At 37.6% G+C, this 14055-nt stretch overlaps 1 protein-coding gene across 14 annotated transcripts in view; it reads left to right on the top strand.

Annotated features, from left to right (window-relative positions):
• The window catches only part of BTG4 (BTG anti-proliferation factor 4), a 55907-nt gene that overhangs the window by 15654 nt on the left and 26198 nt on the right, over window positions 1-14055 (top strand). For 3 of the 14 annotated variants that reach the window (XM_055094816.2, XM_055094815.2, XM_055094813.3), the window contains 4 exons: window positions 305-503; window positions 966-1103; window positions 1692-1890; window positions 3787-3938. In XM_055094816.2, the coding sequence (XP_054950791.1) occupies window positions 331-503; window positions 966-1103; window positions 1692-1890; window positions 3787-3938 (662 nt within the window). In that variant the 5' untranslated portion in view covers window positions 305-330. Of the gene's footprint in view, window positions 1-304; window positions 504-965; window positions 1104-1691; window positions 2002-3786; window positions 6708-13189; window position 14055 lie in introns of those variants that run through there. The other 11 variants (XM_034933647.3, XM_008971221.5, XM_055094820.2 and 8 more) reach the window with 9 other exon arrangements.

Raw genomic sequence — 14055 nt, 5'->3', positions numbered from 1 at the left:
ATCAGGATCTTTTTTAAGTTGTAGTGATGTTTCATTTATTACTTAAGTGCTTTAAAATTTTAAAAAGACTTTTTTTTTTCCCTTTGAAAACCTTTAAAACTGGGCTATTTGAGGAATTGCTGTTCTTGGCTGTTATGTTGATTGATAGTGTGCATGTACTTATCTAGTTTACTAAGGACTTCTTTCTAGCAGATTTTCTCAGTTTTAACTTTAAGGTATGTAAAATTTCCAAATGGCAGTTAAATATTGATAATAAGTTAAACCATTTCTTTCTATTTTTTCTTGCTTCCTTTTAATGATTCAGACCTCCTTATCTATTTTTCTTGAATCATGAGAGATGAAATTGCAACAACAGTTTTCTTTGTCACAAGATTGGTGAAAAAACATGATAAACTAAGTAAACAGCAAATAGAAGACTTTGCAGAAAAGCTGATGACGATCTTGTTTGAAACATACAGAAGTCACTGGCACTCTGATTGCCCTTCTAAAGGGCAAGCCTTCAGGTGAGAGCTAGTATGTGGGATGGCAAAGGGAAGCAATCACCAAGCAACCAGCCAGCTCCTAGGAAAATGGAGTGATCTTGTTTTCTGCATATAACTAACAAAAGTTTTATGGGCTCGAGTTCATTTGTTTGAACGTGGAATTGAAAGGAGGAGACATAGTAGATGACACTGTGGCTGGAAACAACAGAGCAAAGCCCCTTATGTGAGGTAGATTAAACAATTTCTAACTTGTCTTTGCCATGAAAGATAACTAATTTTGTGACTTAGTGATGCAACATACATTCTGAGCCACTGTATCAAAAGTTGATGATGTCTTACTTGTAAGAGTGGAGGGTGGAGGAGGCTGAGGGGAAGGTGGGGATGAGGTGGGAGCTATGTGTATTGGAACAGTATGTGCATAATGTGATTCTCCTGCTAAAGTGTCTGTCATCATGTCTTCGTTTCCCTTCGCTTTTTAAAAAGGTGCATCAGGATAAACAACAATCAGAATAAAGATCCCATTATAGAAAGGGCATGTGTGGAAAGTAATGTAGATTTTTCTCACCTGGGACTTCCGAAGGAGATGACCATATGGGTAGATCCCTTTGAAGTATGCTGTAGGTGAGTAATCTCATAGTTTGTGTGCTGTGTGATACCTGGAAACCTTAAGTTAGACAACTTTACATACCTTCATGAAAGATGATGCCCCAAAGCCTTGAGTTGGCAGCAGGGATACTTCTTGGTTAAGATTTTAGATGCAAACTTCTGTTAGACAATGCAGACTTCTATTGAAAGTGGGTGAGGTGGAAAGCACAATGATTTTGCAAAATATTTGAAATGTGGCTTTAATCACAGCACCTTATTACAAACTATAGATTGGTAACAGTATCTATTACAAACCGTAGGTTGACAACAGATGAGTGTTATAGGCAACATCAGAAAGGAAGGAGAGTTATCTACCATGGGACAATTCAGTTCATTAACTGAATCAAAAGAAACTAGTCTTTGTTTTTTTCTGAACAATTAACCAAAATAGCTCTTATAGAATATCCTAATTTATAACAGTGTAGTAGGTGAAGGTCATAATGTCCTTCAACTTTTTAAGGCAATTTCTTTTAAAATAAGTTAGCATATTGTCTCCAGGAAAGATTGGAGATCTTATGGAAAGTTGAATCGCTAATTAGCACTTAAATTTCTTTTCCTACTTAGGTATGGTGAGAAAAACCATCCATTTACAGTTGCTTCTTTTAAAGGCAGATGGGAGGAATGGGAACTATATCAACAAATCAGTTATGCAGTTAGTAGAGCCTCATCAGACGTTTCCTCTGGCACTTCCTGCGATGAAGAAAGTTGTAGCAAGGAACCTCGTGTCATTCCTAAAGTGAGCAATCCGAAGAGTATTTATCAGGTCAAGAGTGTTCCAGTTCTTTTCTATACTTTTTTTCTATCTAATTCTAAAAAGAATGCACTCATTATGAAAACAAAGAAGCAAAAAAACATGGAAAGAACAAAACTGTAGATTTTTAAAAGCCAGACTCTTAATATTTTGGCAAAACTTTTTCTGTCTCCTTCACTGCACAATGTATTCCCTACACTTGGCTGAGCTTTTAGGATCCACATAATCTTTTATTGTCCTATTTCTTCATACAGTATTTGAAGATACACAGGTTTCCTTCCACTTAAATTCCTACAGAATCAAAGATTAAGATTAGTGGGATTTTTTTTTCTGTCAATTGAAAATACCACGGCATTTATAGAAAATTTGGATTTAGGAAAGGTCAAAGGCCTATAAATTCTGCCACTAGAGCAGTTTTTCTCAGCTATTTTTTTCTTCTTTTTAAACCATAACCCATTCAAAATATGTATATTTACATTTAAAAAGTTTCATGAAACAGTGCTTATCTTTACTAGGAGCAATGCTCCCAATGCTCCCAATACTTCCAATTAAATTCATTTGATTTCAAGTATCTAAATTGATTTCATGACCCACAATTTGAAAAACACTGATCTAGAGAGAATTTGTTAACACTATATGTATATATTTGTTTGTATGTTCTCTTAATCACCTATGTATTAAATGTTAAAGCAATTAAAATTTTAATATTCATTTGCCTCCCTTGTAACTTATTATTGGCAGATATTCTAGGCTGTTTCCACATGGTCGTAATATTTTTTTAAAAGCTGGTAACTCGTATAGTGATGCCTGAATTTTAGGTTGTTTCTTGAGATTTGATTCTCAAGCACAGAACTACTGGGTCGCTGAGTATGAACATTTTACTGGTTTTTAATATGCAGCCGAAACACCATGTAGAAAGTTGTATTTATTTGTAGTCTCACCAGCTGTATGTAAAAGTGCCAACTTTGCCATTTTTTTCTAGAATTGGCTATTCTCATTTAAAAAACAGATAATTTGATTAACATGATATGCATATATAATACAGTATTAGTGAAATTAAACATTAAAACTTTCCATGTGCCCAAATGTTTTAGCACCTACTGTCCTACAAATTTTCTCTTATTCAGCCATTCATTATTTGAAGTTCTAATGTATTATTGTAGGTTCTTTATATGCCGGAACGATTTTAACCCCTTGACATATTTCTGGCAAATGTTTTGTCCCTAGTTTTTTAAACTATGTGTGTCATTGATAGTTTCTTGGAAACAGTGACTTTAAGTAAAATGATGTATGAAAAAGCCATTTTTTTCCTCAGTCTTATAACCAAACTATGTTATTCAAAGACCTGCTATATGTCATTTAGCTTAAAATTAGTTTCCAATAACCTATCGAGGTTGTTGAGTGAGGATTTACAGTATTTGCCCTTAATTCTATTTTTATTTTTAGAAAGGTCTTCTTCCATTTGGGGATCAGACCTGTAATCAGCTGTATTCTTTTACAGCAATGTCTTTTCAAAGTGTGATCTGTAAAACATCTGTATCCATCATCTTAGGTGTTTAAAATGAAGATTTCTAGGCTGTGGCCCCAGAGATCATGAACATGCAGTTTTGGATTGGGTTGGCAGTGGTGAGGTAGGGATGGAAGAGGGACAATTCAAGAATAAACATAAACTTGAACAAGCGTATTAAAAAGTTTTTAGTTGAATTAATTAACTTTTTAAAAAGGTACAGTATAAAGTGATTTATGTTCCCGCCAAGTGCTAGAAATTTTTTTCAAAGACGGTTATGCACTTTCAATTCTATTCATTTGTGCTCCCTATGCTTTTGAAGTGCCTGACTTTTGAATTATGGGTTCATATTTAGTCCTTACAGCTAGCTTATTAGAGATCTTTATACTTTTTTTTTCCAGGTTGAAAACTTGAAACAGCCCTTTCAATCTTGGTTACAAATCCCCCGCAAAAAGAATGTGGTGGACGGCCGTGTTGGCCTCCTGGGAAACACTTACCATGGCTCGCAGAAGCATCCTAAGTGTTACAGGCCTGCTATGCACCGGCTGGACAGGTACCACTGGGTCAACACACACCGATGACGCAGCGACTGGGCACGTGGTGGGCAAGAGCTCAGAGGAGCGCCTTTATTCTCTCTAAAATAAAAATGAATTTAAGGTTGAGAGGCCCATGAAACAAAAAATGACCATATTAGGGACTAGGGTACACAATGGTAAATCCTCTCATACAGATCATCACTGTTCTTAGCTGTACTTTTAATTCTTATTTAATTTTACATGAAGTTTTATGTAACATCAGTGAATGTACCCAGTAAGGTAACAGAATGAAGATGTTGACCTGTAATAAGACTCCATGAATTATGAAAAGTAATGGTTTAAATAAACGTACAGTGTTTTTAATACTTCTTAGTTCAGTTTGTTGCAAGAAACAAACTTTTAAAAGTTTATTTTTTGTAAAGAAGGAGTCTCCCTGTCTTTGTAAAGGCTGGTCACAAACTCCTGAGCTCAAGCAATCCTCCTGTCTCGGCCTCCCAAAGTGTTGGGATTCAGGCGTGAGCCACCGTGCCCGGCCACCATTCATTCTTTCTCCCCTCACCCTCTACCACTTGCTAGAGGGAAAGTTGATGACTCTGCAGTCCATGTCTCTACAAATTTGATAGCAGTGAGAATTGTTTTGGCTGCTACTTTTCGATGTTTATGGTATGAGGAAATGCCCATTAGGCTGCTGCTGGTGAATTTTATCTTTGTTAGATTTTATAGATTTTAAAATTAGGAAGGGAGATTCTACAATCCAGCTTCACTTTATTAGCCAAAAATAGTTTGACTCTTCTAAATTCTGTGTCTCTAGTTGTTAGAAAATTCCCAAAACCTTGTTGACTGGACCCATTCCTACTCATGCTGTTTGTTCTCAGCCAGGTCCTTGCTGTTGTTTGGCAGATCCTGTTAATCTCCACTTAAGCCATATTGTAGCTGTCTTCTCAATCTCTTTTTACTCCACCCTCCTGTGCTCTCAGCAGGGGACTTGTTCTTTTTGTTTTCTCCTACTTCAAAACTTTATCCCTCCCTTCTCCTCTCTCATCTCCATTTTAAGGCTTTGCTCTTCTCCAGCCGCTTGTATCTTCTCCCTACATCTTGGTTTTCTTGCTGAGTTTCTGCTGTTAGGTGGTTCTGGATCCAGGAAGCTGGTAGCATTGGAGCAGTCACAGCTTGATTCTCTTGGAGTAGACTTGTGCTTTGGGCCAGTGGCTCTGAGTGGATACAAAAAGTTGTGACCTTGAGTCCCAACTTGGGTACGACATGCCAGCAGTCATGCTAGTGCTGATGAAGGGGGAGGGAGCTTGATTCTAGCCTCATTACTTTGGGTGCAGCTCTTAGTAATCATTTTTTCTTTTTTTTCTAGAAATGATGGTTCATTAGGGCACATAGCAGCATTATTTTGTGGGACAAACTCACCTACCCTTAATGGCATATGAGGTCAAGTTTCTCTGCTGAAAAGTGAGTTTGTCCTCTCTTGAAGAGCTTTCTACTATAGTGTGGGAGTTGTTGTGAACCTCCCTAGATTTCTCTCAAGGCAACCACAACACTAGTTTACTGGCCCCTCAGCAAACCATCTCCTGGAGGTGGTTGTGATGTTTGCCAGCCTCCATACGTGTGTGGGTGAATTCTGGTCTCCAGATAATGGGGCAGAAACAAGACTACCAGCAATGGGTGTAAGTATTAGGCTTTAGGATGCTGGCATGTATGTGAATGTACTTTAGTTTAATCCTTAACCATCAAGTTAGAATTTCTGGTAACATTTCATTTTCTCTGCCTCCCTACCTTCTGCCCTTGTGCAGGCAATTGTCATTAGTTACCTGATTATTGCAACAGTCTACTAACAACAGTAACTGTTTCTCGTCTTGTTCCCTATCCTAAGGTAATCTTTACTCTCCAGTTTAAAATGTTTCAATCAGGAAATTATTCAAATTCTAGAATATGACTTCTGGTCTTAATGACTTGAGTCCTTGCATATCTTTTCAGCCTAACCTCGACTCTTTTGGACTCTGTTTGTTTGTTTGTTTCCTTTGAGACAGAGTCTCACTTTGTTGCCCAGGCTGGAGTGCAGTGGCGAGATCTTGGCTCACTGCAACCTCCGCCTCCCAGGTTAAAGTGATTCTCGTGCCTCAGCCTCCAGAGTAGCTGGGACTACAGGCGTGTGCCCCCATGCCCGGGTAATTTTTGTATTTTTAGTACAGACGGCACTTCACCATGTTGGCCACGCTGGTCTCAAACTCCTGGCCTCAAGTAATCTGCCCACCTTGGCCTCCCAAAGTGCTGGGATTACCGGGGACTCTGGTATTTAAGACTTCTTGATTGGGATACTTCTCACCTTGCCTCATTGTTCTCCCTTCCCTCTTGATCTTTGGGTATCACTTGAGATGCTACCTCTTCCAGGAAGACTTCCTGATCCCCAAGTCCAGTTTACAGTCATATGTTAGGGGTTCCTTACAGCATTCTGTCTGCCCCTAGAAGAGCACTTATCTATTATAATTGTTTCATAGTTATCAGTATCCTCCCAATAGACTGAGTTTTCAGAGTACAGATACCTCATATTCCCATTTAATGTTGGCATATAGCAGTGTTCAGATTTATAGACTGAATGACTTTATTGGTGATTAAATGCTTGCCTAATATATAATCTGATACACGGAATTAAATAATGCTTGTTGGTTGATCATTCTCTCAGCAGAGTAAGAAGTATTGTGTTCTAGGCTGGGCATGGAGAACTAATCGCTGTAAAAATCTGAAGCTGTTTGGTCTTTACATGTACAATTTAGTGGACTAAAAAAAGAAAAATCAACCATATATAATAGTTGCTAGATAAAAAATGCAACATAATATTTGGATATGACAGAAGACTGAGTGATTTTTCAAGAACCTTTACACAGAGGGTTTTATTAATAGTGTCCCTTGCAGTTTGCAAGGTTGGTTTAGAAACATTTCTTCCAGCCAGCAGAGGTGACACTGTACCCCTGAACCCCATGCTGCTGATGGACACTGCTAGTCAATCACAGTGTTCTGATTTGGGTTCAGAGATTGCCTCATAATTCTTGTAGCACAGTACTTGAGATGACCATTATAATTAATTGTTCCAAATTGGTACTCAGGAAGAAACCAATTCCACAGTGTGCTAGGGTTTGGCTCAGAGGCAGCCATCCATGAGCATATGATCCCTGTGTAATCCTTTAGAGCCTCTCAGGAGGCTCTGAGCAAATGTGTAGGGGAAAAATATAATCAACTATATATTTTTATTGTGATAAAAAGTAGTCAATATACTTGAAAAGCCCCTAAATATATTAATGCCATATCTATTAGTCTATTTGTATAATAACCAAATTAGATCTTCCTAATCTACATTTTGAAAATTTTCTATGATGAGTATGTGCCACTTATTTTTCTTTTCTTTTCTTTCTTTCTTTCTTTTTTCTTTTTTTTGAGATCAGGTCTCACTCTGTCACCTAGGTTGGAGAGCAGTGGTGCAATCATAGCTCACTGCAGCCTTGACTCCCTGGCTTGAGTCATCCTCTTGCCTCAGCCTCCTGAGTAGCTGGGACTACAGGCACCTGGCTAATTTTTGATTTTTAGTAGAGAACGAGGTCTCGCTATGTTGCCCAGGCTGGCCTTGAACTCCTGAGCTCAAGGGATCCTCCCGCTTCGGCTTCCCAAAGTGCAGGGATTACAGGCATGAGCCACCATGCCTGGCCTTCTCTTTTTAAAAAAATTTTTATCTTGAGGTAATTATAAATTCACATGCAGTTGTAAGAAATAACATAGATTGCATGCATTCTTTTACCTAGTTTTCCCCCTTGGTAACATTTTGCAAAACTTTAGTACAGTATCACAACCAGATATTGACATTGCTACAGTCAAGATACAGAACACTTCCATCACCACAAGAATTCCTCTTGTTGCCCTTCTATAGTTGCACACACTTCCTCCCACTCCCATCCCTTTCTTAACCCCTTGGCAACCACTAATCTTCCCCCTGTTCTTTTAATTTTGTCATCTCAAGAATGTTATAAATTAATCATACTGTAGGTAACCTTTTGGAATTGGCTCTTTTCACTAAGCATAGTTCTTTGGAGATTCATCCAGGTTGCTGCATGTATTGGTAGTTTATTCCTTATTGTTGCTGAGCAGTATTCCGTGGTATGGATACATCACAGTTTAGCCATTTACCTGTCAAAGAACAACCGGATTGTTCCTGGATATTAGGAATAAAGCTGCTACAAACATTTGTGTAGACAATGTGTGAACATAGGCATTTATTCCAGAGAAATAAAAACATATGAGTGCAATTAATGGGTCATATAGTAGTTGCATGCTTAGTTTTTAAAGAAACTGCCATTTTATGTTCCCATCAGCAATGTATGAGTGATTCAGCTTTTCCACACACTTACCAGTCTTTGGTATTGTCATAATTTTTTATTTCAGCCATTCTGATGGGTGTGTAGGGTATCTTAGTATGGTTTTAATTTACATGACCCTCATGGCTAGTGATGTTGAACATCTTGTGCTCATTTGGCATCTGAATATCTTGTTTGATGAAATATCTGTGTAAGTCTTCTGGCCATTTTCTAATTGAGTGCGTTGTTTATTTTTCCACTGAGTTTTGAGAGTATTTGATATATTCTAGACACTGGTGCTTTGTCAGATGTGTGGCCTGAAACTATTTTCTTCCAGTTTGTACCTTGTATTTTAAAAAGTTCTTTATTTTTAATTATTATGGGTACCTAATAGTTATATATGTGGAGTACGTGTGATGTTTTGATACAGGCACATGTTGTGTTATAAATCATGGTAATTGGGGTATTCATCACCTCAAGTGTTGATCATTTCTTTGTGTTAGGAACATCTCAATTTCACTTTCAGTTATTTATTTATTTATTTTATTTTTGAGATGGAGTTTTGCTCTCGTTGCCCAGGCTGGAGTGCAATGGCACGATCTCGGCTCCCTGCAACATCTACCTTCCAGTATCAAGCGATTCTCCTGCCTCAGCCTCCCGAGTAGCACGTGCCCGCCACCACGCCCAGCTAATTTTTTTTTTTTTTTGGTATTTTTAGTAGAGATGGGATTTCACCATGTTGGCCAGGCTGGTCTCAAACTCCTGGCCTCATGTGATCCACCCACTTTGACCTCCCAAAGTGCTAGAATTATAGGCATGAGCCATTGCGCCTGGCCACTTTCAGTTATTTAAAAATGTGCAGTAACTTATCGACTATGGTCATCCTATTGTATTACTAAGTACCAGATCTTAATTATTCTAACTGTATTTTTGTACCCACTAACAATCCCCACTCACCCAACCCCTCCCTGCTACCCTTCCTGGCTTCTAGTAACCAACCATTCTACTCTATTTCCATGGGTTCAATTTTTTTTTTCACTCCCACATGTGACTGAGAACATATAATATTTGTCTTTCTGTGCCTGGCTTATTTCACTTAATGTCCTCTAGTTCCATCCATGTTGTTGCAAATGACAGGATTTTATTATTTTTTATGAAGGATTTTATTCTTCCTAAATGATAGGATTTTATTCTTTTTTATGAAGGATTTTATTCTTTTTCATGATTGAATAATATTCCATTGTGTATATGTACCACATTTTCTTTATCCATTCATCTGTTCATGGATACTTAGGTTGATTCCATATGTTAGCTGTTGTCAATAGGGTTGCAGTAAACATGGGAGTGCAGATATCTCTTCGATATACTGTTTTCCTGTCTTTTGGATATGTATCTAGCAGTGGGATTGCTGGATCATATGGTAGTTCTATTTGTAGTTTTTTTGAGGAACCTCCATACTGTTCTCCATAGTGGCTGTAGGAGTTTGCATTCCCACCAATGGTGTATGAGGGTTCCCCTTTCTACACATCCTCACCAGCAACAGTTATTACTTGTCTTTTTGATGCAAGCCATTTTGATGGGGTGAGATGATATCTCATTGTAGTTTTAATTTGTGTTTCTCTGATTAGTGATGCTGAATATTTTTTTCACATACCTGTTGGCCATTTGTTTGTCTTTTTTTTTTTGAGATGGAGTTTCACTCTTGTTGCCCAGGCTGGAGTGCAATGGCATGACCTCAGTTCGCCACAACCTCTGCCTTCTGAGTTCAAGTGATTCTCCTGCTTCAGCCTCCCGAGTAGCTGGAATTACAGGCATGCACCACCGTGCCTGGCTAATTTTGTATTTTTAGTAGAGATGGGGTTTTTCCATGTTGGTCAAGCTGGTCTTGAACTCCCAACCTCAGGTGATCTGCCCACCTCAGCCTCCCAAAGTGCTGGGATTACAGTCTTGAGCCACCGTGCCCGGCCTTGTTTGTTTTCTTTTAAGAAATCTCTATTTAGTACCTTCTGAGCCAAATAAAAACAAAGAGAACAAAAGAAATGCCTGTTTGGATTTTTGTTTGAGCTTCTTATCTATTCTAGCAGTTAATACCTGTCAGATGGGTAGTTTGTAAATATGTTCTCCTATTCTGTGAGTTGTCTCTTCACTTTGTTGATTATTTCCTTTGCTGTGCAAAGCTTTTTAGCAAGATGTGATCTCATTTGTCCATTTTTGTTTTGGTCGCCTGATTTTGAGGTCTTCCCAAGAAACCTTTGCCCAGACCAATGTTCTAGAACATGTTCCCAATGTTTTCTTCTAGTAGTTTCATAGTTTCAGATCTTATATTTAAGTTCTTAATACATCTTTACTTGATTTCTACATATGGCAAGAGATAGGGGTCTAGTTTCATTCTTTCGTGTATGGATATCCAGTTTTCCCCACACTATTTATTGATGAGACTGTCCCTAGTGTATGTTCTTTGCACCTTTGTTGAAAATGAGTTGACTATAAATGCATGGACTTATTTCTGGGTTTTCTATTCTGTTCCATTGGTCAATGTGTATGTTCTTATGCCAGTACCATGCTGTTTTGGTTACTATAGCTCTGTAGTATAATTTGAAGTCAGGTTATGTAATTCCTTCAGTTTTGCTCTTTTTTGCTTAGGATGGCATTGGCTGTTCTGGGTCATTTGTGATTCCATATACATTTTAGAATTTTTTTTTTTTATTTCTGTGAAGAATGTCATTGGTATTTTGATAGGGATTGCATTGAATCTGTAGACTGCTTTGGGTACCATGGACATTTTAACACTATTGATTCTTCCAGTCCACGAACATGGAATGTCTCCATTTTTTGTGTGCTCTTCAATTTCTTTCATTAATATTTTATAGTTTTCATTGTGGACATCATTCACTTTTTTGGTTAAGTTTATTCCTAGGTATTTTATTCGTAGCTATTGTAAATGGGAGTAGCTTCTTGGTTTCTTTTTCAGATTGTTTACTGTTAGCATATAGAAATGATACTGATTTTTGTATGTTGATTTTTATATCCTGCAACTTTACTGAATTTATTTTTCAGTTTCAATAGATTTTTGGTGTGGAGTCTTTAGGTTTTTCTAAATATAAGACTATATCATCTGCAAGGAATGATAATTTGACTTCTTTCTTTCCAATTTGGATACCCTTTATTTCTTTCTCTCATCTAGTTGTTCTGGCTAGGGCTTCCAGCACCATGTTGAATAAAAGTGGTGAAAGTGGGCATCCTTGTCTTGTTCCAGATCTTAGAGAAAAGGCTTTCAGTTTTCCCATTCAGTATGATCCTAGCTGTGGGTTTGTCATATGTGGCTTTATGATTTTGAGGTATGTTCCTTCTATACCCAATTTGTTGAGTATTTTAAAAATGAAGGGATGATGAATTTTGAGTGCTTTTTCAGCATCGATCAAAATTATCATATGACCATTTGACCCAGGAATTTCATTACTGGGTATATACCCAAAGGAATATAAATCATTCTATTATAAAGATACATGCATGTGTATGTTTATTGCAGCACTATTCACAATAGCGAAGACATGGAGCCAACCTAAATGCCCATCAGTGATAGTCTGGATAAAGAAAATGTGGTACATATGCACCATGGAATACTACACAGCCATAAAAAGGAAAGATCATGTTTTTTCCAGGGACATGGATAGAGCTGGAAGCCATTATCCTTAGCAAACTAACACAGAAACAGAATGTCAAGCACTGCATGTTCTCACTCATAAGTTGGAGCTGAACAATGAGAACACATGGACACAGGGAGGGGAACAACATACACTGGGGCCTGTCAGGGAGGAGGCGGGGGGAGGGAGAGCATCAGGATAAAATGCTAATGCATGGGGGGCTTAATACCTAGGTAATGGGTTGATAGGTGCAGCAAACCACCATGGCACATGTTTACCTATATAACAAACCTGCACGTCCTGCACATGTATCACCAAACTTGAAATAAAATTTTAAAAAAAATCAATTAAAAACATGTGGTTTTTGTCTTTGATTCTCTTAATGTGATGTATCACATTATTTTTTGCATATGTTTAACTATCCTTGCATCCCTGGGATGAATCCCACATGATCATGATCATGATGAATACTTTTTTAATGTGCTATTGAATTCAGTTTGCTGGTATTTCACTGAGGATTTTTGCATCTATATTCATCAGAGATACTGGCCTGTAGTTTTCTTTTTTCTGTTGTATCTTTGTCTGGGTTTGATATCCGAGTAATACTGGCCTCATAGTATGGGTTTGGAAGTATTACCTTCTGCTCAATTTTTTAGCCCAATTTTTTAGAATAGTATGAATAGTATGTATGTGTGTATTTATTTATTTATTTATTTGGAGACAGGGTCTTACTCTATCACCTAGGCTGGAGTGCAGTGGTGTGATCTTGGTGTGATCTGCAACCTCTGCCTCCCAGGCTCAAGCAATCCTCCTGCCTCAGCTTCCTGGGTGCTGTGACTACAGGTGCACACCACCGTGTCTGATTAATTTTTGAGTTTTTGTGGAGATGGGGTTTCACCATGTTTCCCAGGCTGGTTCTTGAACTCCTGGGCTCAAGTGATCCACCCACCTTGGCCTTCCAAAGTGCTGGGATTACAGGCATCATAGTTCTTTACATGTTTGGTAGAATTCAGCAGTGAAGCCTTTAGGTCCTGGGCTTTTCTTTGATAGGAGCAGTAATAAAAAGCTTTCTATCTCATTACTTGTTATTGGTCTATTCAGGTTTTGGATCTCTTCAGGTTTCAATCTTGACAGGTTGTGTGTCTAAGAATTTATCCATTTCTTCTAGGTTTTCCAATTTATTGATGCATAGTTGTCCTGTGGTATCAGTTGTAATGCCTCCCTTTTCATCTCTGGTTTTATTTATTTGGTTCTTCTCTCTTTTTTCCTTTTTAGGTACTCCTACAGGAAAGATCTTTTTTCTTAATCTGGCTAAAGGTTTGTCAATTTTGTTTATCTTTTCAAAAAACCAACTTTTCATTTTGTTCTTTGTATTTTTTTAAAGTCTCAATTTCATTCACTTCTGCTCTGATCTTTCACTTCTACTGGTTTTTGAGTTTGGTTTGCGCTTGCTTTTCTAGTTGTTCAAGGATGCATTGTTAGATTGTTTATTTGAAGTTTTTCTTATTTTTTGACGGAGGCATTTATTGCTATAAACTAGCACTCCTAGTACTGCTTTTGCTGTATTCTATTGGTTTTGGAATGTTGTATTTCATTTGTTTCAATACATTTTTATATTTTCTTAATTTCTTCATTGACCTCATGGTCGGTTAGGAGCATATTTTAAAATTTCCATGTGTTTGTATAGTTTCCAAAGTTTCTTTTGTTATTGATTTCTAGTTTTATTCCACTGTGGTTGGAAAAAGTAGTTGATATGATTTCATTTTTTAAAAAATTTTTGAGACTTGTTTTGTGGCCTAACATATGGTCTGTCCTTGAGAATGTTCCATATGCTGAGGAGAAGAATGGATATTCTGCAGCAGTTGGATAAACTGTTCTGTAAATGTCTGTTAGGTCCTTTTGGTGTACAGTACAGATTAAGTCCAGTGTTTCTTTGATTTTCTATTGGGGTCATCTGTCCAATACTGAAAGTGGCGTGTTGAAATTTGCAGATATTATTATATTGAGGTCCATCTCTTTTTGGCTCCAGTAATATTTTCTTTATAAATCCGGGTGCTCCAGTGTTGGGTACATATATATTTATAATTGTTATATGCTTTTGTTGAATTGACCCCCTTATCATTGTATAATGACCTCCTTTG

The sequence above is a fragment of the Pan paniscus genome, chromosome 9 (genome assembly GCF_029289425.2).
Source record: "Pan paniscus chromosome 9, NHGRI_mPanPan1-v2.0_pri, whole genome shotgun sequence".
Lineage (NCBI taxonomy): Eukaryota > Metazoa > Chordata > Mammalia > Primates > Hominidae > Pan > Pan paniscus.
This window is presented reverse-complemented; position numbering and strand designations above follow the sequence as displayed.